This window comes from Pterocles gutturalis, unplaced genomic scaffold, assembly GCF_000699245.1.
Source record: "Pterocles gutturalis isolate BGI_N339 unplaced genomic scaffold, ASM69924v1 scaffold4492, whole genome shotgun sequence".
Classification (NCBI taxonomy): Eukaryota; Metazoa; Chordata; class Aves; order Pterocliformes; family Pteroclidae; genus Pterocles; species Pterocles gutturalis.
In genome coordinates, this window is record NW_010112484.1 from 1 (window position 1) to 27,189 (window position 27,189).

The 27,189-nt window shown below is 40.7% G+C and overlaps 1 protein-coding gene across 1 annotated transcript; it reads left to right on the forward strand.

Annotated features, from left to right (window-relative positions):
- Nucleotides 1-3: 3 nt before the first annotated feature.
- PIK3R4 (phosphoinositide-3-kinase, regulatory subunit 4) lies at nt 4-26,932 on the forward strand (the record flags this gene model as incomplete). The annotated part of the gene is made up of 19 exons (XM_010074053.1): nt 4-721; nt 1,990-2,123; nt 2,300-2,882; nt 5,097-5,231; nt 7,179-7,400; nt 9,826-9,999; nt 11,124-11,269; nt 12,902-13,105; nt 13,920-14,121; nt 15,654-15,853; nt 16,824-17,034; nt 18,997-19,162; nt 19,888-20,052; nt 21,186-21,397; nt 21,667-21,798; nt 23,108-23,208; nt 24,233-24,321; nt 25,233-25,341; nt 26,309-26,932. Coding segments are annotated over 19 exons (4,074 nt in total), but the record flags the coding sequence as incomplete, so codon positions are not given.
- Between the last annotated feature and the right edge of the window lie 257 nt (nt 26,933-27,189).

Genomic DNA, 27,189 nt, shown 5'->3' on the forward strand with positions numbered 1-27,189 from the left:
CAGCTGGCTGGCATCGCCCCTTCGCAGATCCTCTCAGTGGACAGCTACTTCTCCGACATCCACGACTTCGAGTATGACAAGAGCCTGGGGAGCACCCGGTTCTTCAAGGTGGCCCGCGCCAAGCACCGGGAGGGGCTGGTGGTGGTGAAGGTGTTTGCCATCCAGGATCCCACCCTGCCCCTGACCAGCTATAAGCAGGAGCTGGAGGAGCTGAAGATACGGTTACACTCGGCGCAGAACTGCCTTCCCTTCCAGAAAGCCACCCTGAGCGAGAAGGCCGCCATGCTTTTCCGACAGTATGTGCGGGACAACCTCTATGATCGAATTAGCACTAGGCCGTTCCTCAACAACATTGAGAAAAGGTGGATCGCTTTCCAGATCCTGACGGCGGTGGACCAAGCACACAAATCTGGAGTCCGCCATGGGGACATTAAAACAGAGAACATCATGGTCACCAGCTGGAACTGGGTTCTTCTAACTGACTTTGCCAGTTTTAAACCAACTTATCTTCCCGAAGACAATCCCGCTGACTTCAATTATTTCTTTGACACGTCGCGGAGGAGAACGTGTTACATCGCTCCCGAGCGCTTTGTCGATGGCAGTATGTTTGCTACAGAGTTGGAGAACATGCGGGACCCTTCCACTCCTTTGGTAGACTTGGCAAATAGCAATCAGCGGACAAGAGGGGAATTAAAACGTGCAATGGATATATTTTCTGCAGGTACTTGGAGCCATCAGGAGAGACCAGTCTGTTTATGATTGTGTGTTGGGGTGCAGAAAAGTGTGTGTGGCGGGGTTTGGTTCTTTTTTTTTGCAGTGGGCTTAGAGAACAGCATGTGGAAAAACTTGCTTATTTTAAGCATAAGACTCAACCCCAAACCCTTCGTTTATAGAAAAACTACAGACACAATATAGTAAACTATGTAACTTAAGTATATCGCCACGTTATCTGAGGAGGGAAATCACAAACTGTGCTGTTATGGCTCAGCTCTGCCCTGGGAAGGAGGTGGTTTTGCAAGCCACAGACCATTGTCTTCTCGTGGCTGAGGTTCCAGGGACTCATGGGACCAAGAGGAGGAACCAGCCAGTGGTTCACCTAAGGTTAAGCTGCCTGGGGACTGAGCTAGCTTTCAGGACAATTTGGCAATATTGGCTTTAGAAGCCCCTTCTCATTTCATTTTCCCCACAGGCAGGAAGCTGGATAACTAAGTAAGCTCCTGTCACAGTCCCGCTCACAAATACTTGATAGAGGCCAACTGTGGGAGCCTGTCTTGAGTCTTGGGCTTGTCTTCAGCATTTTGAAAGCCTTTTTTTCCTTAAAGTGATTGAAAATCTGAATAAAGGTAATGGTTATTTCATTTTGCAAGCTCCTCTTACAGCCAAACTTCCAGGGCATTCCACTGATAAGATACTGACCGTTAGGAGCAAACTGCAGGAGTTGGGACCTTTGAAGAGAACACGTGTCACGTACACAGCAGAGGAGCTGTGTTTGGCAATCGTGTTATTTCTCATTGTGTTTATGAGCTTGTGTGAGTGAATATATGCTGTCTCCCAGCATCACTGTGGAAGTAGAGATGATTTGTTTACCTTCTGTAAAAGGACTGCTTAGTTTTGAACGACTGCCCAATCCGTGCTGACTTACTGACACTCTTCTTCCACGTGACAGTGATGTGGGTTCCTTTTCTGGTGCTGGATTTTCCAGCTGGCAGGTGGCTGAAGTCCCTGCCTCGTGTTTCCTAATTGCAAACTCCTCTGCTGTTGACATGTTTGAAATAAAATACTTGGGAGATATTTCAGGGATCAAGTGTAAAAGCCAGTTTTTGGAGCTTGAGATGCTACCTCCTTTCTGCAAGTTAATTTGGCAACTTATTTGCCTTGTTTTTAATCAAGCTAAGAGTTGCATAGGGTTCCTGTCTGCATATAGAAGGCAAAGTTAAAGCATCTGTTCATAATCCTTTGACATCTTTGACTTTTTTGTTTATTCCCCAGGTTGTGTGATAGCAGAGCTCTTCACAGAAGGTGTACCCTTGTTTGATTTGTCTCAGCTTTTGGCTTACAGAAATGGCCTCTTTTCCCCTGATCAAGTCCTAAACAAAATTGAAGATTGCAGTATCAGAGAACTGGTAAGGGTGGACTACAGTATTAGAACCATTTGTGTGGTCTCTTTGTAGTTTATTTCACCTGCTTTGGTGACAAGTTGTTTCTTGTCTGGGTTTTAGTTTTTTGTTGTTGTTGTGATACAAATGTCTAAACCTTTAATCTTTCTCTCCCACTCCCTTCTACTTCTGCCCTTCTCAAGGTCACTCAGATGGTCCATCGCGAGCCAGATAAACGTTTAGCAGCTGAAGATTATTTGAAACAGCAACGTAACAATGCATTTCCTGAAATATTTTACACTTTCCTTCAGCCTTACATGGCCCAGTTTGCCAAGGAAACGTTTGTATCGGCAGATGAGCGTATATTGGTCATACGTAAAGATCTGGACAACATCATTCACAATCTCTGTGGGCATGATCGCACAGAGAAAGCCGAGGGAGAGACAAAAGAGAATGGGCTGGTTATTCTCGTGTCCGTGATAACTTCCTGTTTACAGACTCTCAAATACTGTGATTCAAAACTGGCTGCTTTGGAACTGATTCTTCATTTAGCGCCAAGGTTAAGTGTAGAGATTCTTCTGGATCGTATTACTCCCTATCTGTTACATTTCAGCAACGACTCTGTGCCCAGGGTGAGGGCAGAATCTGTGAGGACACTAACAAAAGTTCTTGCTCTCGTCAAAGAGGTGCCACGCAATGATATTAACATTTACCCAGAATACATTCTGCCAGGCATTGCACACTTGGCCCAGGATGAAGCCACCATTGTCAGACTTGCCTATGCTGGTAAGAGGAAATCCAGTCAAAACTACAGATCTTGGGCTTTTCTGTGTTTCCTTAACTATTTTTTTCCTGTGCTCAAAATCATCACATAGCTTGCTGTTTCTATTTCAGTAAATCTCCCCAGAAGTCTCAGAAATGACTGCAGCTAAAGACACCTGTATTCACTTAAGCTAACTGGTGCAGATGGAGGCAGCAACTTAATGAGTTGACTTATCCTAACAGATGAGTTTCTAGTGTAGATCTGTACTCAAAGTAAATAATTACATTTTAAATAGTTGACAAAATGTGTTTGCTCTCTGCTAGATTGAATTAACTTTAAAAAAAAAAATTAACATGAATTCTTCTCTGTAATTCTGCATGTAAAAGCAACTTGAAAAATGTGTACCTATGCTTTGGGCTAGGGCTTGGATGTAGCACACAGTGGGTCTGCCCATAGCTAAGGTAAGGGGAGTTGGGAGCCTCATGCTCAGGGAAGCAGCCCTGGCTTTATTCCCTGCATAAGCAAGAGTGTAACGAAGAGAAGTACTTGTCCAAGGGGTCTTTGCATAGCTAAGTACATGAGCAGGGCTTTCTGAGCTTGCCCACCCTTTGCTGCTCTTACTAATTTATCTTAATTGACATTTCATTAGCTCAAATTGTTTTCTTAGAGTGGCTTGATTGAACTAAAGAAATATGAAACTAACTTAAAGCATTAGTGTGTTGCTGTGCTTCAGAGTTACTTTCCCACAGAATGAAATTCGATATTCTGAAATTGCACTATTTGCTTTGTAATAGACTGGCTTATACCATAGCAGATGTTTTCTTTGCACATTATTCAGATATATGAGTTCTGCCTGCTTCGGGAAGAAGCTTTGTAGTCATACCCATATTTGCTATGACTAGCATATTTTTAAGTGTGTTGGTTTGTTGTTTTTTTTTTTTTCCTAAAGTAATAAATGCATAATTCAGTTGAGAACGTCCCAGGTGATGTTTTTCTTTTGTTTTCCAAGTAAGCTGATAAAACTAATTATTGAAGAGCATGTATAGTTAATGAATAGAACCAATTGCTTTTGGGCACCTTGACCTTCAACGTTCAGGGCTTTATGAAAGAATCATTTTTTCATGCCTCACTTTTATTTGTAGATTAGAAAAAACCCCAAATTTCATAAAATTGTAGTCTATTCATAATTTATTTTTTAAATGAACTAATATAAAGCTGAACTTGTTAAATAAGCTGAAATGGAAGAAACAAAATGCAATCTCCTTTTCTGCAAGTGTGAAAAGGCTAGAGTTCTCAGTGCCCGTACACTCCAGTTGCATCTGCTTACACAGAAGTTCTCTCTGTGTTCAGTGCTTTGACTATTTTCAAACTGAGTACAGCTAGAATATTTTCTGAAATTTGAAAAGGTTATTTGAGCTGTAGATGGTGACGTCTGATTATGTTGCCTTAATTTCAAATAGCTTTTCTTTTAAAAAAGCCATTTAAATTTCAAATACCTACATATTTATATTTAAAGGTAGTGTAATACCTGAGTTAACTTGTGTTAGTACAGCACACTTTTGGAAGTGGGCAGACTGGTGACTCACAGGATTTGATCTGGGCTGTGGACAGGCTCCATTGACATGCTGCTGTTGTCTTGAACAACACTCTGAATGGCTGCTTAAGTGAGACTTTGGCCTTGATGGGATTATTCCTGGGTCAGCAGTGGCCTGACCCATGTAATACAGCCTGAGATGCTTCAGCAGCTTCCAAACAGGGCCAAATCGCATGGATGGATACGGGGAGAAATACCCAGCCCTTAAGGGTAGCCCTGTTGTTATTCCCTAGGATCCTGGCACGGTGGTTTGTCCGCAGTGTTTTGTTGCAGTCTACGATGTGGGCATGTTGGTTAATTCAGGTTAATTGGTCTTTCATTTCTATCAGTTTATTTAGTCATTAGCCTGAGATTTAGGGTGGTATTTAGGGCTAGTTCTAGAAGATTGAAATTAGTCCTTGTTACACTTGATATCCTTACAATTTTTCCACTTGTTTACCTGACAAACGTGATTTGATGTACTTGGTAGCTTTCCCGGGGTCAGGGTCAACAGAAGTGGGTTGACCAGAGCATGTTGTGTAATTTCAATCCCATTTGGCTGACTGGTATTGTCAGTCATTGTAATCTCTCATCAGGGGGATCATCTGGGTGATGTAAATCGGCAAAGCAGAACAATTCTTAACCAAAATGTTTTCCTTTGCAGAAAACATAGCATTGTTGGCAGAAACAGCTCTGAGATTTCTGGAGTTGGTACAGCTGAAAAATCTGAATATGGAAAATGAGCCAAATGGTGAAGAAATGGATGAAACTTCTCATCCTAGTGATAACTATGACACAGGTAATGTCACCTCTACTTACCTTGCCTGCTTATAATAGCAAATCATGGGCCACAGCTCCTGGTTAGCACTGATCTTCCTCATCTCTTAAAGCTTAGCCTTCCTATTGGCATTCTTTCCTATGGGAAGAACGCTTTGCCTCGACTAGTATTGAAGGGTATTTGTTACAGCTTCATGCAGAAACCAACACCTCTGTTCTGAACATTGTGAAAGACAAAAAAGTACATAAATGAGCACAGTTTTCTTCTCCAAAAGTTCTCGGGGCATTTGATTGCAATGCTGACTGCCTGGTTGCCTATCCAGGTTCACTCACAGTCCTGTAAACATGTCAGCTGTGAAAACATGGCTGTATTCCAAATACTGCTTCTGTTGAAGTGCCAGGCAGTGTCAGATTTGAAAAACCTGTCAAGTTCCAGCAGAGTCGTCATTCTGTCTTTTTTCAGTTGTTTTTCCTTTTCTGATCCTGTGGTTGCAATTCTTGTCTATCTTTTTGCCTGAAAATGTTGAATGTATGGATGCTGTTGAGTAGCAACAGTGCTATCTGTGATATTGTAACTGTAGCGCAGAGAATGAGTTAAAATCCTAAGGATGTCTTTTTTTTTTTTCTTTCCCTTGGGAAGGAGAGATGGTAATAAGTGACCCGTGCGTCAGCTCCAGTGCCTTTTAGAGATGCAGAGATTTCTGGAACAATGCCAAGCAAGTCTTCTAAGCTGGGAAGAGTTAGTGGTTAAAAACTGTAATTTCTCTTTTGGGCTAGGTAGATCAATCTGCAACTAATGGTAATTGGTAAACATCCCATACATACTCCATTTGGTAGGGAAAAAGGCATCTTTCAGTTATCTCTTCACTAGTTGCAGGATGATACTTAAAAAAACCCAAAAAAACAACAAACCCACAACTACCAAAACCAAACATAAAAGATCCCCTACAGGTTCCTTCATGTAAGGCATGGGGTGCTTGGAATTGCCGAGTGGGAGAGGAAGCCCCATTGTACGGGCTGAATTTCTAAGAAATACTGTCCCCTAGCCTTCAGAATAGCTTGGAGATGAAAGAAGTAACGCAAGGAAGAAAGAAGTTTGAATAGTTCTATTTTTTTTTCCCTTTTGGAAACCAAGCATGAGAAATTTGAACCCAGAAGGCAACTTTTTCATGTGACTGACAGACAGAGTCATGATAGAAAGCAAATTAGCTGATCTTCTGACTGCAGGCAAATGGTAATCACCCCTGCAAAGCCAGGACAGCAATAGCTGAAATTTTCATGCTACTTCTTTGAGAACCTCCTTTGTACAGCTTTCAATAATAGCCAGTGCCTTAACAATTCTGTTACTTCCATTTAATAGAAATATTTTTTTACTTGCTTCATGGAGTAGAAGCCATGGGCAAGGTCATCTTCAAATTTTTCATCAGTATTGTTAGGATAACTGCTGATATTTAATGAAGTTGGAAATAATTTTTCCAGTATTGTTTATTCCTCTCTGTATCCTTAATTTAAGCAAATCTATCTGCCTAACTAAAAATATACTCTTGATCTGTTATCAGTTCACAAATTTTGAAACTGGTGGTCAAATAAACACATTAAACCAAAATTGCCTTAAAGCATTTTGTTGACTGTTGTAACATTGCTGCTGACTCATTATGATGCTTCTTCACCTCTATATTTATAATGAGCTGGATCATCTTAGTTGAACTTATGGCAAGTTTAGGATCTATTGATCTGGTAAGAATGTCTCACATTTCTGTACTCTTTGGCTTTGCCACCACCCCGTGCTTAGTCTCAAGTCTTTGGTAAGCCAGTTGTTGGAACTGTGGAGGTTCTGTTGCACTGTGGGTCTTACTGAGTCAGGTGTTCTTCAGGATGACCCGTCAGTGTAACCCCTTTAGCAGCAGGCAGTACACATGCACGTATTGTTTGTCACCAGCCCAAATATTAATCCTGTTGTCTCTTGCAGAGTTGCAAGCCTTGCATGAAATGGTCCAGCAGAAAGTTGTGACTTTGCTAAGTGACCCAGAGAATATTGTGAAACAAACACTGATGGAAAATGGAATAACACGTCTCTGTGTCTTTTTTGGACGTCAGAAAGCCAATGATGTTCTCCTGTCTCATATGATCACTTTCTTAAATGATAAGAATGACTGGCACCTTCGAGGAGCTTTCTTTGACAGCATTGTTGGTAAGTGTTTGGTTTCAGCCAAACAGAGTAGAGAGATAATAATGTAAATAAATTAATTTCTGCATATCCTGGAAACTGTTAACAGTCATATAAAAGTCCTTTCTTATAAAGATTTCTATAATTTATAGGAAAAGACTTTGCTGAATTATTGGGTGTAAATGTTTCTTTGGGTAGTGAAGATGAAACAAGGTAAGTGCAAATTTTTTTTTTAGTCCAAATATTGAATACAATCGAGACTGAGGTATTTAAGTCTAGGTTAGATTAACATAAAAAATAAACTTTAAATGCTGGTGCTTTTTTTGAGTCTTTGCTAAAGCCACTAACTTTAAAAGCTGAATTATGACAAGTAAATACTAAGATTTCTGCAGGCTGTCTACTAGATATATCACTTCACGTGCGTTCATGGTCCCGTTAACTTCAGCAGACCTGTTCATATGATGAAAACTGTGCATTGGTAGAGGCTACAACTATAATTTGAAAAATTTGTTTAGTGCCTTAAAACCTCACTTAAAGTTTCCTGTCAGCTCCACAAACTTAATAACAATTTAAAAAATCTTACCAGTGATGACATCAGCTATTCAGCATATCTAATGTTCCACGTATGTTGGAAATTATTCCGCATGACTATTGTTGAGAGTCAGTGCTCAAGACCTGCGGGTCAAGAAGACTTTCCCGTTGCAGTACCTGGGGGAGAAATTGGTACTTGAGATGCCCAGCAAGAGAACTGAGTGTGCTCAAACTTCCAGCAGGGCTGTTATGGTAGGCATACCTTCCGTTACGCCTGGAGGCCACAAAATGCTGTGCTGGCAAACCGTGACAAGTTGTGATGCTAAGAACTTGTCAGAATTTGTTCAGAAGGAGCAATGGGGTAGCCAGAGCACAGGTCACAGTATCCTAGCTTCTTGCAAAAGACACGTAGAGAGATGCGAGGCAATTAAGTGTAAAAGTCAAGACATGTAGCCTATATTTTTAACTCCTCCTTGTCCTCTCCTGGTATCTGTTCAAAACCTCCACAGAAGAATTCAGATGAAGTTCAAAATTTGTATTTTTGTTTTACACTGTTTTACTTAAAGTTTTTTTGCACATCTTTAAAACTGAACTCCCTAGCTCATGTTTAAGTGTGTGCAGGCACTGCTGCCTGTGGCTGGGGGCAGATGCCCTTCTGTAACACTGGGTGGCACTGAGGGGATTTATCTTACCTGTGCTGTTTCTCCCTTTCTTCCTCCTAACAACTGTTTGCAAAGCTCAGCATTAATGCATGTGCAAGTATGTTTATTATTACCTTATTAGAGTAAAAATGATAAAGTTATTTTATGTTTAATCTTGATTCTGATGCGAAAATATTGATTTTTCTGCTATTAATCAGTCCCAGATAACTGGGTTAGAAGCAAGGCAGTTATGGTCTCTGCTGTGTACCACGTATCACAGCGGCAACAATAAACCTGAGCTATTCAATAAAAAACCATTTTTTTTCTCTTGAGAACAATCAGAGGACTTGTCCAGTTGTTTGTGGGAAGGAATGTTAGCTTGATGGATGTAAAGCTAGAGGAAAGATGAGAAATCCAACAAGGTCCATCTCCCTGACCATTGCCAGAGATTAATTATTGCAGATGGGTTATCTAATCCAAATTAGTAATTCCAGATGACATGTTTCTTGTGGCCAGTGGCTGGTTTTCACATGGGAAAGGAAGAAGAATAGAAAAGTAGTTTCTTTTACTGCGATGCAGTTGATATGTTTTTGTCCAGCAGCTTCAAAGGAGTTCCTTTCATTTTGCTTTTGGTTTTGGCTTCTTTCTAAGATTTTGGAATATTTTTAATTTTTAATTTGGAGGTATTCTTGAAACAAGGTGGCTTCATGATGGCAAATGATTTGAGACCAGTTAACTAGACAGCAAATCTTGCAGCCATTTCAGGATGGAAGAGTTTTAGAAGATTGTTCTAAAATTCCCTTTTTGACTGTTAGTGATTCTTTTGTGGCTGAGTGGATGTATGCGTTAGATTTCCTTGCTGATAATGAGTCCAGTATCCAGTTCAGTCTTTCCAGGAGTCTGAGTGATACTCAAATTACAATCACTGCCAAGTTAAAAGACAAAATCCAGCTAACAGAACCTTTAATTCCTGCTCACTTGCCTTTTTCACATACAAATGCGGGCACTGCATCCCCACCCCTTAGGAGCACTGCTGGTTTTGCCTTGCTGTTTCAGGCTTCTGCTGGCCAGCTGTGTGCAGACACCTACACCTGGCTTCTGGAAGGACCTCTGCAGGCACAGAATATTGGTCTAACTTTAAATGGAAAGCAGCTTCCTTTTTTTTTTCCTAATGGCTAGTAATCTGTTTGGAGATGTCTCTGTAAGACAGCAGTTTTAAACTTCGGTGAGGAAGGGCAAGGATGACAGATTTTTCATGTGTTCTTTTTATCTTTCAGGTGTTGCTGCTTATGTTGGCTGGCAAAGCTCATCAATACTGAAACCTCTGCTTCAGCAAGGTCTCAGTGATGCTGAAGAATTTGTCATTTATAAAGCCCTCAATGCTCTTACTTGTATGTGCCAATTGGGGCTCTTGCAAAAGCCCCATATTTATGAGTTTGCTTGTGATATTGGTAAGTTGGAATACTGGAGAATACCTTGTTTTTCTGGTCAAGAAAAGAAATCTTAGTACTACGTAAAGCTTCACCGTCAGCTTAGCTGTCCAATATGCAAACCCATAGTACCGTTTTAGAATCCAAACAAAATTGTGTTAATGAACTATTAGCTAGTTGGATCATGTTAGTGCTCAAAAATCTAAAATCGTAATTTTGGTAGAACTAATTGGAAGCATATTCTCTGATTTTTATATAGGACAGCAGTAAACAACACGTAGTCCAAAAACTTTGTGTTTTAAGACCTTTCCTTGTTCTTCATGCCAGCCTCTAACAAAGAACTACTCCTGGTTACTTTGGGAAGTTGATCGGGCACATAACTTTCAAATCTCTTACCCGCCAGCCTTTGAGGAACAGGGGAATTCAGTCCTTCAGACAGTATGTGATCCTTTCTCATCCTATTGCTAACAGCATAAAGCCCCATTTAACTCAGTAGAACCTTAAATACAGAGCTGGTCTCTCCCTCATGAGGCTCATCAGTTTAATTTAAATGTGCCCAAGATTTACCAGCTGTTTAAGAAAAAGAAAATACCAACTGATCTTTTGAGATGTAGTCTCTGTGGGGCAGGTGATCTGTGATTAGATCGCATGACTAGATGCGGTCCCTTGATTACAGTTTCTTAAAACCCACAAAACCAAGATGGACTGCTGAGTCTGATAATCTTACAGTACACATAGTGACTATTCAAGGAAGAAAGGAGAAGAAGGAAGGAATAAAATATTTACTTAAAAAGAAAAAAAATTCACTGGTATGAGGATTCTCCATAATTGTCCAGAATAAGGTTGAGATTTATTTTTGGATTAGTCTCCTTTGAAAATCTGGAGACGACAATTAGAGATTGAAATTAATAAATAGGAAAAATATAGTTTTGGGCAACAGCAAGGAAGCTGAGTAGCACAGGCACAGTCAAGTCCATGCAATAATTTTCTCAGGATGAATGTTTTAACTTTGGTGCTCTGCAGGAAGGAAGGCTCAGTTTGGGGTTAATTCTAGGGGGAGGAAATTGCATCACAGGCTGCCATATACAGGCTTATCCCCTTTCTTTGATACAAATGATATATTTTAACAACCGAATTTTTTTCAGCACCTTTCCTATGTCATCCTAATCTTTGGATACGTTACGGTGCGGTTGGATTTATCACTGTGGTAGCACAGTATCTGAATATTGCTGATGTGTACTGCAAGCTAATGCCATACCTCCATCCTTTTATCACACAACCAATAATACAGGTAATAATTCAAATAATATTAATGTGAATCTATCTTGACTAGTCACAGTTCTTAAGTCTGTTTTGGCCATGGTCCTGGCTATAAGAATATTAGATTTTTTTTTTTTCTTCCATTAAGGTTAGAGGCAATATATTTTTTTTTTTTTACCTCAATGATGCTGGTAATACGATCATAAAGGCATCTTTGCATGTAACTTTAGGACCTGCAGAATGCATCTCTCAGGTGTTTAAATAGATAAGAAACAGTTGCAGTACTTACACTAAAAAGTGCATCACTTGTTTAACGTTTTCTTGCAAATGATACAGGTGGTAACTTCACTAAAATAATATTTTTCCTTGTTTACATCTCCCTAGACACCTTGTGCTGTGTTTTGGGCATTGATAAACTTCTGTCTTGTTCACTTCCTGCTTCATTTCAGTACATAAATCTTTTCTTTGCTATGCAATACTAAATATTAGTAATTAGGGGGTAACGTTGAGTTGGACTGTAATAAAGAAGTCCTCACTTTGGATTCATTTTGAAGTTGTTTTTCATGTAGACAGTCAGCTACGAGAAGCACGTTATAGGAATGAGGTCTTCTGATACGGTTGTGAATAAAAAATTGCAGTCCCAACACCACCATCTCCCATTCATTATTTTGACTATTCTAACTTTTATACAAGCATTTATGTCATAATTTTGGGCTGAATTAGGTTTGACCGTGTAACTGGGGGCCTGTTTCATGGGTATGGCTTGCCCCCCCCTTCCTGCCACATCTTAAGACCTACTCCTGAAACAGCAACGATCAAATGCTGAAATAAAAGTATAAACTCAAATGAATGTTGAGGCTGCAAGTAATGTTGATTGTGTACAAGACTTTGTCCAGACACGTTCTCTGGACACAGACATTGAATCGCCACCTGGGAAAATAGAAACTTGTTTGTTTTTTTTCTGTTTTAATACTAGTGAACAATCTTCGTAAGGACTGCCCCAGTTAATGATTCTAAATTATGCCTTAACTCATCAGTTTCTTATGTCTCTTTACTGACGTCCCAATATGCTTTTGAATATTACTTAATTAACATGCTTGTGCATCCTTATTCCCATGTATACGCAGGAGGAAACTCTGTAATCTGACTGACACAGGTGAAGAGCTCTTCTAGGTGGTATTTTTACAGGGTAAATGTAGGACAAAGACAGACAAAGTTTGAAATATCATTGTACTAATAGTAGAATTTTTAATCCTACCTACAATGCCTAGGTAACGTTCTGAGGCTTTTGAGAGAGCAGGGAAAGAAAAAAAAAAAAATCTGATATGACCAACACAGGAAAAGGTATTATTTTAATGAAAGGAGAGAAGTTGAATCTAGATTATTGACATAATCACATGCAATAATTTTTAAGTCCTACATGAGTTTTTGTTATTGTAAGATTGAAAGCATCTTTTCAGGACTGAGATTGAAACTGCCTTCAGAGGAAGAGATTGATTTTTATATTAATACTTGCAGTTGTCTGTTTACTGACTTTCAGGCTAGGAAAAAAAAAAAGTTCAAACACTGTAAGCATGAGATGACAGCATTTACTGCTAGATTTCCCCATGTTTATATGGATATCATCCTCCTCCATGTTGACTGGTCTCTTTCTGAATTGCAGATAGACAAAGAAATAGTCCTGCTAAGTGTACTTAAAGAGCCTGTCAGCCGTTCCATATTTGATTATGTCTTAAGATCAAAGGATATCACAAGCCTCTTCCGACACCTTCAGCTGCGTCAGAAGAAGAGGAATGGTGCTCTCCCTGACTGCCCACCCCCAGAGGACCCTGCCATTGCACAGCTGTTGAAGAAGCTACTTTCACAAGTGATTGGTTTTTATTTGTACTTTAAAAGTCAGGCTTGAGATTCCTGGGCTCTGTGTGTCTCCACAGAACCTAACCTTGCAGTTGCTGCTTTGAGGGACTCCCAGTCTGAGGTTCTCGACCTGCCAACCACTGGCTTCATTGATTTCAATATATGCTTGTAGGACAAATTGTTCAGAAGTTAAGGAAGGTTCTGAAAAGATCTGCTGGAAATAGGGCAACCTTCCATTTGAATTTCCCAAATACATACTTGAGTTGTATGTCTCGGATTTCTGACATACCTGTGATGGTTTCAGTGTTACAGCATATGTGCTGTGTCTCGTGTCGGAGAGAAGAGCATGCATTTGTTGGAGAGACAGACATGCAAGTAACAGTGCAAAAGCCAAAGGGAGCTGGAAGGTGTTGAGGCTTATATGTGAGGAAGGGAACACTTAAGAATCACCCACACAAAGCAAGGAGAACTGGGAAGAGGAAGGACTGCAGCTGAGTGTGTGTGGGGGGTGAGGGTGGGAGGTCAGGTTTTTAATCCTATGGCTTGAGGGTGCTAAGTATGGCTTAGGTGGCAGCAAAGCAGATTGCACCAGTGATCCACTATTAAATGCTATTCTGTTCCTGAGGAGGAAAGATATTCTTATACTACAGCAGTTTACCCACAATCTTGTATGGGTGATAGACTGATGTCTTGAATTTTGGGGATGTGCTCTCTCCTTCCACCTCTGAGCCAGTCATTAATCTTACTGCATCTTCCATCTTTCCATCTTCATGCCTTGATACATGTTCTTATTCTAAAGTAATTAATATTTTTTTTTCCTATAGGGGATGACTGAGGAGGAAGAAGACAAACTGTTAGCACTGAAAGACTTTATGTTAAAATCAAATAAAGCTAAAGCCAATGTAGTGGATCAGAGCCACCTGCATGACAGCACTCAGAAAGGGGTGATTGACTTGTCAGCTCTGGGAATAACTGGGAGACAAGTGGATCTTGTTAAAACAAAGCAGGAGCCCGATGACAAACGTGGTTGGTATATTCTGTGGTCTGTGTAGATAAAGTATAGCCTTCCTTTCAGGGTCAGAGAATTAAGTCTTTGAATTTACTCAGCAAGTGTTGTTAGTAATTCAGCCTACGTGACTATCGCCATCCTCACTGAGTTTGCAGTAAGAAAATTACTGCTGACACTTGAAACGTGAGGCACTGGAATGCTCTCTGGGTCAGTGACAGATGGGGATATTTTGCCTCTGAGAGTATTTAAATCAGTTTGACTGCTTTTGTAGTAGGAATATGCACAGGTTGTTCAGCTGATTGTGACCAGCAGGACTCCCGTGACCCATGGTAACAGTGTAAGTTATGAAAGCTACATTTCTGCTCTCTCTCTTTCTCCTCTCAAGAAGTGATGAGCACTTTTACTGAAAATCCAGGATGTTTTCTTGAGGTAGCCTGGAGGAAACTCGGGCCTGGGCGTGATGCTGAAGCAGGCTGGCACTGAGGAGTGCTAACTGTTGCTCACCCACCAAGCACATGCTTTTTGACCTTAGGGTTCTTCAGCTGCTCTTCCACCCCCATTTCACTTTGTTGCCTGCTCCTCTTTCAGCGTGAAAAACCTCTTGCATCTCATTGTTCAGCTTTAAAATCCACTTGTTGATAACTCAATTCCAGTTTTCTCTATCCTCGAAATTCTTCTCATCCAGACACTGAGCTTCCTCTTTGCTCTGTCAAGCTAGTAAGGTCCTCCTCTGTACACCACTGATAGCTGCTGTGTTTTCAGATGTAAAAATACAGAAATACCTGCAAACCAGATAGCTATTGCCATCTTATTTAAACAAGTAAGATGCTAGTCTGCAAATGTTTTGCATATGGTTTTAAAAGTAAGTACTGAAGTACAGGATTTCTCATTTTTTTTGCATCCTATGGAGTCAGGAGCGGACAGGATTTACAAGTTAGTGTATGAAGCCTGTATTTGAACTGATTGACTTCACCCAAAACTGTCACCTGCAAAGTCTTTATGCATTTCACTTCTTCACTGACTTTGTCCAAATTTAATTTGTCCCATGTTTTAATTTTGCTTTCTGTATTTTACTGTTTTAAGTGACTCCAGAGGAATGCTGAAAATAAATAAATTTCCTATTTACAAATAACATTCCTGAATCTACAGGTGGTGTTGCGATTGTGATGGAAAACTGGTTGTATTTGACACTGACAATTATTTGCATACTGTGCTATTACAAATTACTCTCATAAGAAAAAATTATCACATAGAGGCTAATCCTGCAGTCTTCCAACCACAAAATTTCCCTGTACTGGAATGATTTATTGCATGAGTCAACTGTAGGATTAAGAAGGTGTAAACAAAGCTTTTGCCACATGTGTTGTTTGCCTGATAAATCCCTGGCAGCTGGCTTAAACAATGTGGCAGTACTTTATTGACTGTATAAATAATAAATTGGCATGTAAACATTGGACTCCCATGTAGTCTGAAAGTAACAGCCTGAGTGAATGTTGTAATGATTATGTTTGTTGGTTTTTTTTTTTCTCTCCCCCCTGACTGCTTATAGCTAGAAAACATGTAAAGCAAGATTCAAATGTAAATGAGGAATGGAAAAGCATGTTTGGGTCCCTGGAACCAACTAACATCTCCCAGCCAGTACCCAAAGGTCATGGGCAAACTACTGATCCTGAAGCCATGCAGGCTGGGAAGCCACTTCGTTCAGAGTCCTCAGCTGGCATTTGTGCCACTTTGTCATCCTCCCCACAGGTATTGCTGAAAAATACTGTCTTTGCATCTTAAATTGAAATGATTCAGTTGTTTTAAAGCCAACTGGGACTATATGGATATGGGGTTCTTGTTTTGCTTGGAGGTTTTTTTGCACTGGTGCTATTCCCTGGCATATTTTCCATCATAGTAGCTGACTTTCAAGTTCTTATTTTTAAAACAGGGATTGAGAAAGGATAGAAGTAAGTTTAGTCACTTGAACAGAAGAGCTTCACTAATAAATAGATGCTTTGCATGAAGAGATGGGGCTTTGTGGATTAGCCAGTTATTAGGTAAGCTGTTCTGCAGGGAAGACTTCCTCAATTTGCATGCCCTGATACGTGTTGTGAGGACGAGAAGAGATGTCATGATTTTAACTGGGAACTGGTGTATCCCATCATAGCTGCATGTAGACATCCTGCACCTGTCATACTTAGTCCTGGCTATGGAAGGATGGGCTGGGAGCCCTGCAGGCTGTGGAGGCATCTCTTGACACTGGACACTTCTTTCTATTCTGTTGCTAGTTGTTGATTAACTTGTGCTAGCTTTAAATGAGTGTCCACTCTGAACTAGAAGAGGGAAACACTTAATGCTTTTAATTTTAAAGCACAATATAAACAAATAATTATTCAAGAGCTAACCTGTAATTCTGTCAGTCTTGAGAGCAATAGCTGCTTCTGTAATCATCACATTAAGGCGTGTACACGGCACATTATGGTTTCTACAACTAGAATACAGAACAGACTAGGCAAATTAGGCAAACTATGGCTAAGCTTTTCTACAAATTATAATTTTTAACTATTTTTAATTATTTGCATGCAAGCATGTTATTTTTTAATGCTAATTCATTGCTAATTGATTCAATAAAAAATATTTTTCCACTTTTCTTCAGTGTGACCAAGTAATCTTAAGAGCAGTATTTATCTATGTGTAGAATGTAAGGCATATATTTTTAAGTGCTTTTCTCTTACAGGCATCTGATGGAACAGTTGTTCAGCCCAGGAAAGCCACCACACAGGTACTAAGCAGCACAGCATCCCCATCAGCCCATCAGTTACGCATCACCACTTGCAAAACTGAACTTCAGCAGCTGATTCAGCAGAAGCGGGAACAGTGTAATGCAGAGAGACTTGCCAAACAGATGATGGAGAATGCTGAGTGGGAAAGCAAGCCCCCACCTCCAGGTAAGTCATAGGCCCCTGAGGTTACTATGCAAAAAATATAGATGTCAAAACATCACCATCTCAGGGAATAAACGCAAAAAATGAGGAAAAGGGAAATTCTTAGTTTTGGAAATGTGCCTACTGTGCAGAACACCTATTTGGCAAAATACATACATGACCTATGAAAGAGGGTCTGGAACTGGGATCTTGACCTTTGCAGTAATGGACCCAAACCACTGGTCTGAAGTCCAGGTTGTGCGCTTTGTTCCAGTGAGTTTTCTGAAGCGAGTTGTTTGTAACCAGGTATATGGCAGATAACTTGCCATCCCATAACAGACTGTATCTTGGTTTTGGCAAGGGGAGAAATGCTGTGTTGGGAGGTGAGAAATGTGAATATTTTGCCTGGGGTGGGATTTTCAGCCATCCTGTGAGTCTTGGAACCTCTTGGCCAGGTTTTCTTACCCAGTGGCACCCATACTGTGGTGGGTTGTTTGAACTGCCCTTGTTTGCAAAGGAGCCTGTCCTCACAAGCAGTGGTGACAGCAACACAGTGCCCAGCTACAAAGAGAAGATGTGTGTTTCTGTACTACACCGTTGCTTTCAGAGGGGAAGGAGAGACATTTTTACCTCTTGTTCCCTTTTCTTTATCGGAAAGGAGCAACACCCAGGTTTTGCTAATTAGGGCTCTGGCAGCCACTCTGGGAGAAAACACATGCTTTTAAGTTGCAGTCATCTTCCTATGGCCTCAATTTAAATTTTGAAGGTCCAAATTGAGATTGGAGTTTACCCAGATTAGTTCTTAGTGTTTTCTGTTGGTGTTCTCTGCTCCGTGCATTTGTTGCTGGATAATCCCGTATGGATATTCCTGACTGTCCCTTTACTAATGGCAGTTCATGTGCTTAAACTTCAGATTTTGGGAGCAGAATCTGTACCAGCTGGGCTTGCAATAGTCAACACGGTGATGGTAAAGTCTTCTGGTAAATCTAGCATAAATGCACACACTTGGCCACATGCAGCTACCATGTCATTTTAAGAGAAGTAGTAGAGAATCATCAGGAAAATGGTCCAAGCAGATAGTGTTTGAGCACTGCTAGCCTTGACTGAGCTTGGCGAATCCGTGTGTTTATCTCCTGAAGAGAGTTTTGCAACCTATGAAATAACGTGTCCCAATACAAGCAGCTGACCTGCTCTGCCACACAAGTGAGCGGGTGCCAGAAAAATGTTCATATTTAAAGCTTGCATCTCATTCTGAAATTTGCTGTGTCCTTCATTATCTTCATCTGCTGTTAATCCTTCACTATAGTAGATGCATGCTAGAAGTGCAGCCACATACTTGTGCAATGCTTATTTCAGAGGAGGAAACGCATCAGACAAATGTTGGCAATTTCTTGGCAAGAGTTATTGTGTGGCACCTCAACTCTTCAATTTATTTTTGAAGTTCTGGAATAAGGTTTTTTTTTTTTGTGGGATTTGGAAGAGCTATTATTTCATTTTATTAGGTACATAAGGCTGGCAACGTAGCCTGTAGTGCAGCACTTAGCCTGTCACTTCAGGGACTCTACAGACAATCCAGGAACTTAAGTCTGTTCAAATGTGGTGTTCATTATGTGCATTTTGGACATTTATGGGATTGCCATTTGCAGCCCAGCAATCTGCATAGGCTGACACCAGAACTGTGCAGTAGCGTCTCTGCAAAGTCTACGAACAAGGGTTCTTCGTCATTTCACTGAATGTACGTGGAACCCATCTAAAAGAAAACTCTTACCCAGATCTGCCAATAGGGTTTAGTTTAAAGTTGAGCAAATAGGCTTTTGTCTTTAATATTTAAAATGTTAGCTCTGTGTTTTCAGTGCCTTCTTTGTGTTGCAGCTATGATAACTATATCCTGATATAGCTTTTGGTGGATGGGATCAGGGGGATTTTCGTGGTCCTATTAAGTTGTTAAATCAACACCAAACTTCACAGTTCTGTTTTTCCCTGCAGGATGGCGTCCCAAAGGATTGTTGGTAGCTCACCTTCATGAACACAAGTCTGCGGTGAACCGCATTCGGGTCTCTGATGAACACTCCATTTTTGCCACTTGCTCAAATGATGGCACAGTGAAAATCTGGAACAGCCAAAAAATGGAAGGAAAAACCACTACAACCAGGTAGATTTAAAACTTTTGGGGCTGCTGGCTTAGAGTGCCAGATAAATTAGAGCAGGGAGCAAAATATTAATAATTTGTGGGTGTGCCGGAGATTTCAATAATGAAATACACTGGTGTTCCTCTTTGCATGCAACTATAAAGTATTAGATTACTGTTTCAATTAGTGAATAAAAGAAAAAAAAATGCTAGCAAATGCAAAGGGACTGCTTTGCAGTTATAGTAATTACAGGCTTTTTGATTTAATTTCTATACAGGCATAAATATATTTTGGTGCTGCTGTTTAAAGCCATCTGAGGTTTTTGGAACAAATTAGCTTTATGCTTAACTGTCTCATCCACTGATATTTGATGCAGAAAAGCTCTGTTGCTGGTTGAAACATGGGTGGTATGGGGCTGACAGTCTCTGTGAGAGAGTTATCTTTGGGAGATGAGGTTGTCTGTCTCAAAATACTTTGAAAAAGATGTAATGGACTGCAGTGTCAGATAACAGTAACTACAGTATGCCACTTTGGTACAGATCTAGGTTAGACTTTTACTTGCAGACATCTGCAGTTGGAGACCGTCATAACCTACAGGCTCAAAGATGAGCAGTTAAGCTTGCAGAGGCAACTTAGGCTATGTTGCTTTCTGATTTTGGGACACTTAGAAGATGTTTTTTTGAGAGCTGTCTCAAGAGTCATTGGTTCCCCCTCTTTATTGTCCTCTCCCTCTGTCTCTACTGTTTAGATCAATACTGACTTACTCTCGGATTGGAGGACATGTAAAGACACTTACATTCTGCCAAGGCTCGCATTACTTGGCTATAGCTTCGGATAATGGTGCCATCCAGCTTCTTGGTATTGAAGCTTCAAAGCTCCCTAAATCTCCCAAAATTCATCCCATACAAAGCAGGTATGTACTTAGAGCAGTTAAGTCTCACCGCAGCGCTCAAGCTGTTAGTATATCCCTCGATTAGATCCCTTGATTTTCTCCAGACTTCCTGCTGGCTGAGCCCAGGCTGTACTGGAAGGCTGTAATCCATGATCTTATCCTGCTTCAGAAAGAAGGGTTGAAAGGCAACCGTGCAGGGCTGAGGATTGATAGCTGCAGGTTACTGGTGCCTTCTGTGTCACTGGACTCATAATGAGCTTGAAACAATCAGTCAGTCTGAATAGTTGCCAATTTTATTATTTATGCACTGGGATTGGTAGTTTCTTACCTCCTCTGTTATGATGTTAATACTTATAAAGTAATTTTGGAGGTTCTTTTACAGCTCATTAGATAAACATCTACAATTTTTTCTCCCAGGCTTTTAATGTAAGGTGGCAAAGATATGGGAGATAGGATACTATTTAGGGGAGTATTTGGGGATGGTTTAACTCTTACCTATCTCCATATGAGTAGTTTTTGAATATTTGGCACTGATTCAACAGCTTAATCTTCCATCTTGAGTGCAGGACATGTCCAGGCCCCAGCTAATCTAGCAACCATCTCAAAGACCTTTTCTCTGTCTTTACTTCTGTGAAAGTAAGGTATTTGTCTCAAATGTCATCTCTTATTTGGGATTAACCAAATCTAATGGAGATGGAAACTACAAAGCAGATTTTTCCTTTGGGTATACGCTGCATTTACGCCTGAAGGAGGTGTCCATTTGCACACACAGGAAGCTATTGAAAGTGCTGGCTGTATAACACGGAGAGGGGTGTTCCTGCCTGTCAGCTCTGGATAGATGAGGATCTGATAAACAGGGAGGACGAATGGGAGAGAAGTATTAAACACACTGAGACCCAGGGCACAAAGCTATGTTTGTTTGCAAAGAGCTGTTGACAGCAGTTTACTAGCCCATAGAAGGTTTGCAGATCCTATAGGCGGAGATTTGAGAGAGCGTAAGCATCTGTTGTACTAAAATTGGAAAGTTGTTTCTAGCAGATGCCTTGAGAAGTGACATAAAGAAGAAAATGCTGCTCGGTGTTACCTATTGGAAGGAGTCTTCAACTTGGAGGGAGTCATATCTGTTTGTAAATTTGTTTATTTTTTTAACCCAGGTCCTTAGATCTGAAGGACGATGGCTCTGTGGTAGATATGCATCACTTCAATTCAGGGGCCCAGTCAGTACTTGCTTACGGTACAGTTAATGGATCTCTGGTGGGATGGGATTTACGATCTAACAGCAACGCTTGGACACTGAAACATGATTTGAAGTTAGGCCTCATAACGTCATTTGCTGTGGACGTACACCAGTGCTGGCTGTGTATTGGTAAGCCTGTCTTGGTAGCTTCTCTCTCCCCCCGCCTTCCCCGCTTCTGGTTTTATTTTGCAGTATCTATAGCTTCAGCTTTTGATCTGATTTGACTAGAATATGCTTTTCTCAAGAGGAGAGAAACACCTCCTGATCTATTTGTGGAGAGTATTCTGCGCTCGGAGTACTTGAGGGTGAAGCCCATCTCCCTAGGAACAGAGCACAAGGATATGGGCAAAACCCCCATGTATTTATCCCTCTGACTATGGGGAGCTTTCTCTCACCAGGAACAAGCAATGGTACCATGGCATGCTGGGACATGAGGTTTCAGTTACCGATCTCCAGCCATTCTCATCCTTCCAAGGCCCGAATCAGACGCCTGCTCATGCATCCTGTCTATCAGTCCTGGGTCATTGCAGGTAAAGGATGTCTCAGATTTACCTCACAGTAAGGGAGCTTCTGTTTCAGCTCCTGCTTCAAGCCCTGCGGAGAGTTGTTTTTTTTTTTTTTTCTTCCTTGTAGTTTTTCTTGTGCTTTGCTTGGGGAAAGGAAAAAGGGAAGGTTCATACTTGTGTTCTGCCACTGTGCTCTTCCTGGTTTTTGAAGTTTAAAAAAAAAACAAAAACAAAAAGGGAGGGAGAGTGCTGCTAAGCTGTTATGAAAATGATTATAATTCTTCTGAGAACTACAGCTCTAATGGGGGTCCCTCCCGGTGTGCTGTCTACCACATCACTTTTTAAGGACCAAATGTTATAAAAGAGAAAACCCAAACTCATGACATACATTGAAGTTGACGGGAATTCTGCCACTGCCTTCAGTGCCTCTGTAGAGCAGAGACTGAAAGGTTGTCCCATTCCAACTCCCAGCTGTCTCATGGGTTAGAGCTTTTGAAAATCTCCCAAGATTCCTCATCTGGTATGGTCACAGCTGCTTTGTCTGCACTGCACATGGCACTGACATATACTTCTAAGTGTTTGTGTCAGGAGCACTTAAACTAATCTTACAATAACAAAATTGATAAGGTTGCTGTAAAATGAGACTAATTAGTTTCACATTTTAACTAGGTTTCACTTCTTACTTTAGTTATTAACCACCCTAAGAGATAAAACCAATTTCTTGAAAAAACATACAAATAAAGGAAGCTTTCTAGCTTGTTTCCTCCCTGCCAGAGCATAAATGAGTGACAAAGTTCATCACTTTGGAATATTATTAAAAAGACCTTGCCTGCTAGGTTGCTGCCAGGCATATAAACAATCCCTTGAATACAATTCCTTGCCTTTCCACTCTAAACATGGGTGTGGAGTTTCATTGTATCTTCTGAACTCTGTAACTTGGGATTGCTGTCTTACCTGCCCAAGAGTAATCTCCAAAGTCCCTGATGACCATGCTGAACAGACCACCCGTCCTTCTCAAAGAAGGATGAGAAGTTATCTAGGGAGGAAAGTGAGGTCTTAATACCTTTTTAAAAGGGTTGGAGATTCAACCAGGTTTTATTTACAATCTCTTAAATTAGGCACTTTTACCTCTAGTGAAGCCGCTTCCAAGCGGTAAACCAAACAAAACACATGCATGGCTTTGCTGCTAAAACAAGAGCAACACAGATGCTGCAGAGAGCAAGTGGAGAGTGTCTCTGTGTCATACCCTCTATGCCATGTCTTGTAGGACAGGTAGTGAGAGCCAACCAACCTGTTTTATATTTTTTTTGCCTTGGCAACATTTTTCTTGCAGCTGTTCAAGGCAATAATGAAGTCTCCATGTGGGATATGGAAACTGGCGATCGACGCTTCACTTTGTGGGCCAGCAGTGCACCGCCTCTTTCAGAACTGCAGGTCTGGCCTCTTTTTTTCCAGTTTTGGTTGTGTAGCCGGGGGTAGAACAACCTCAGACTCCATGCTGTGCATCAGTCTCTATGGTCATGCCCATTTGGCACCAGGAACTTGCCCTGGGATTTATTTGGGCACCAGAATTGTTTTACTGTAACAATTAAATACCCTTTGTAAAACAGCAGTGTAACCTGAATCTTCACTGGTATCTTCCACTGTCTGCAGAATGTACTTGTAACACTCACTTGCTATATCCAGTCATGTTCTTAGAAAACTAGTGAGCCTGTAAAGATTAGAGCAAAGCCAAAACTCATGGTGTGGCATCTTGCACTTTTACTTGCTGTTTCTGGGATTGTGTGTATTTCTGTAAGCATCTGCTCTTTTTGCACGTTCTTCCTATAATATAATGCCATTACTACACTTAACTGCTAGTTTAAAGCATGCAGTTGCTCTTCTTCAAGTTTATTGAGGAAGGAGTGATCTGGGATATCATTCTTAAAACACAAATACATGCACAGAAATAACCACAACTGCTTCTATAAATGTTGTAAGTGCTGCTCTAGAGTCTACCTAAACTTGAATTTGTATATGTTACAAAGATTGCAGGCTGAGTTCATTTTGGTCACGTGCTTTGCACACGCGGATCTCTGATTCAAGCTAGTTTTCTGTTGTATATCCGTCCCTTAATGTCTTCATAGCATAAAAATTTGGGCATCCATATGCTTTTCAGCATGATTTGCCTGCCCAGTTCTTTCAGAAATAATCTCTCTCATTTGCCATCATTGAGAATGTAATTTCCAAGATTCCAGAAGAGCATTATGGAGAGTTAAATCTGTTGCATTGCTCTGTGAGATGTAAGGAAGCAATTTACCTTAATATACTAAGATGTGTCCCATTAAAGTAACTTGGCATTTGTCGGAAAGATTTGGAAATGGGGTGGATGAACCTGGTAAAGAATGCATTCCCTTTCTGAAGCATGGCAACAGCCATTGGTGATAATTTATTTTTATATATCCTTTTTCCCTACTAGCCTTCTCCTCATAGCATCCATGGAATATACTGCAGTCCAGCATCTGGTAATCCCATATTACTGACAGCTGGCTCAGACATGAAAATAAGGTAATAAAAGTAACAACTTTTTTGTTTGACGCACTCCCCTCCATGCCTGCTGGTGTACAAAATCTGTCCAAGCATTGCTAAAGTAAGCTCCAAGAAGTCCGTACAGGAAGGACACGGACCTCTTAGAGCGAGTCCAGAGGAGGCCATGGAGATGGTCAGAGGCTGGAGCAACTCCTGTACGAGGACAGGCTGAGAGAGCTGGGGTTGTTCAGCCTGGAGAAGAGAAGGCTCTGGGGAGACCTTAGAGCAGCTTTCAGTGCTGAAAGGGGGTACAGGAGAGATGGGGAGGCACTCTTTATCAGGGGGTGCAGGGACAGGACGAGGTGTAACGGGTTTAAGCTGAAAGAGGGGAGATTTAGATTGGATATTAGGAGGATTTTTTTTCCTGTGCAGGTGGTGAGGCAGTGGCCCAGGTTGCCCAGAGAAGCTGTGGATGCCCCATCCCTGGAGGGGTTCAAGGCCAGGCTGGATGAGGCTTTGGGCAACCTGGGCTAGTGGGAGGTGTCCCTGCCCATGGCAGGGGGGGGAACTAGATGATCTTTAAGGTCCTTTCCAACCCAAACCATTCCATGATTCTAAGTCAAAACCATAATGCTGAAGATGTGTTCATTAGTAAGCATCAGTGAGCTCAGAGAATTGTTCCCAGCAGAAGTAGTGCAGTGCTTCTCTGAAACACAATGTGTACTCTTGTGTAAAGTTCTTGATAGGCTGCATGACAAGAAACAAAACAATAACTGTGTCAGCTTGATATGAATGTTGATGTCTTTGCATCTTTCTCTTCCCCTAAGTGTAGAAAGCTTATAGCATTTGTGACCACTCATTTTCATCACAAGAGCAAGACACCTTTTAAACAGCTGTCTTAAGCTGATAAAATTGAACATATCCCCCTGATTTTGTTTCTTTGTGTTTAGGTTTTGGGATCTAGCCTACCCTGAGAGATCATATGTCATTGCCGGAAGTTCTAATTGCCCATCTGTTTCCTACTACAGGAAGATAATTGAGGGCACAGAGGTGGTTCAGGTATTTTGCTTTGTTTGATGGACTCCTGTTCTGCTTGCCTTTTGGATGGCCCCATGGGTTATATTAATTTACATGATGGCTTTAATTGTAACTATCTTGCTATTACCTTTTGTGGATGGTGTCAGCACTGCACTTTCAGGCAGTTAGTAAGAAGTTACTTTGAAAGAAAAAATATCAGTTGTTTTTGACAGAATTAGACTTGCCAAATACTGCTTACATGCAGAAGCTGGAGTCATGGGTTTCTTTTGGGATATTGAAATCTAGTGTTTTAACACTTTTGACTTTGATCAGTCTTTGGAATGTCTTTTGTGTAGGATCTTAGCAAGGCAATGTGGGATGTATTGGCACACCAAAATAATATGGGAGCAGAACTCTGCAGTTCTTATTACATCCTTCAGAGTGACTTCTGAAACTGGCAGTGTTGCAGGTTGTTGAACAGCGCAATATTTTGTTTCAGTTCAGTTGAAGGAATGCTACTTCAAAGGTGACTGAAAAAAACCCAAGTCACTGGGTGTCTACCTATTCACTATTATATTTTAGTGTTTCATATGAAGTTCTCAAACAATTACAGTAATGCTGTTGAACCACATTTTATAAAATGCTTGGGGAGCTAAGATGTATGTGTTGCTGTAGCTTTTTTTTTTTTTTCTCCCCCTGTAGGAATATAAAATCTTACTACTAAATGTCATTGAAATAAATATGAGAAAAAAACCCCATTCTTTCCCTCTTCAGAGAGCTGTAGTGTCAATTCAGATTAAGACTTAGGTTGTGTGTGATGAAAAGAAGTGAACCAAGGAGTAATCGTAATAAAAATGTCAAAGTGTGGGAGGTTTTATGTTTGAGTTTGTTGTTTGTTTGTTTGTTTAAAGAGGTTTTTTGGTCTTTTTACACTGACAACCGCGTATGTGTGACAATTCCCTTTTGCAAATACTCACCTTTCTGTATTTGTCACTTTGTTTTTGTACAGGAAATTCAGAACAAGCAAAAACTGGGGCCTACTGATGAGGCCCCTCGGAAGGGTCCAGAGTCTCTCTCAGTCGGACATCATGATATAATCACAGATATTGCAACTTTTCAGACCACGCAAGGGTTTATAGTAACCGCATCAAGGGATGGAATCGTTAAAGTGTGGAAATAAAAGTTGTACTAATATATAGTTATGTAAATATTTGTAATAAAGAAATAGTGATATAATGAAGTTTTCAAGGTCTGTTTCCAGATCATGCAATAGAATGGACTTTATAAAGGTGATGATAAAATCGGTTATATGTATCCTGTCACCCTGTTAGCACTTCTTAGTCACTTATTTTATTAAAGATGTTTGGTATCTATAGCATTTCCTTGAAACACCAGGCAGTTTATGAAGAAATTGCTTAGCCTGGTTTTGACTACATTATTCTTTAAGGATCTTTCAGAAAATTATTTAAAGATGTCCCACATTACACATTCTGAATGTACAAAAAGCAAAGAGCTGGTACAAGTACTTCAGTGTCAGACTGCTCCTATGTTGAATCTGAGAAATGAAATAAGAACCAGTGCACTAATGTCCCTGTGCATTCTAATAACTGTAATAAAAGTCCACTTGAGCTTCCTTGTGTGGTACTTGGGTTTTTTTAATATCTGTTGTTCTTCAGCAGTGATTCTGTAGTCTCAGCTGCCAGAGCCATGGTGCTGTTAATTGTTGGCTGAGATCAGCTTAATCTTGTCTCAGATCCACAGCAACTTTGTGCCTTGCATCCAGCTTGCTTTAAACTTGGGTCAAACGCTAAGCTCTGCTGTCCTGGGACCCTAAAGCAGCACCGCCAGGATGGTGTTCTCTGTCATTAGGTGTGGATATCAGAAATAGCC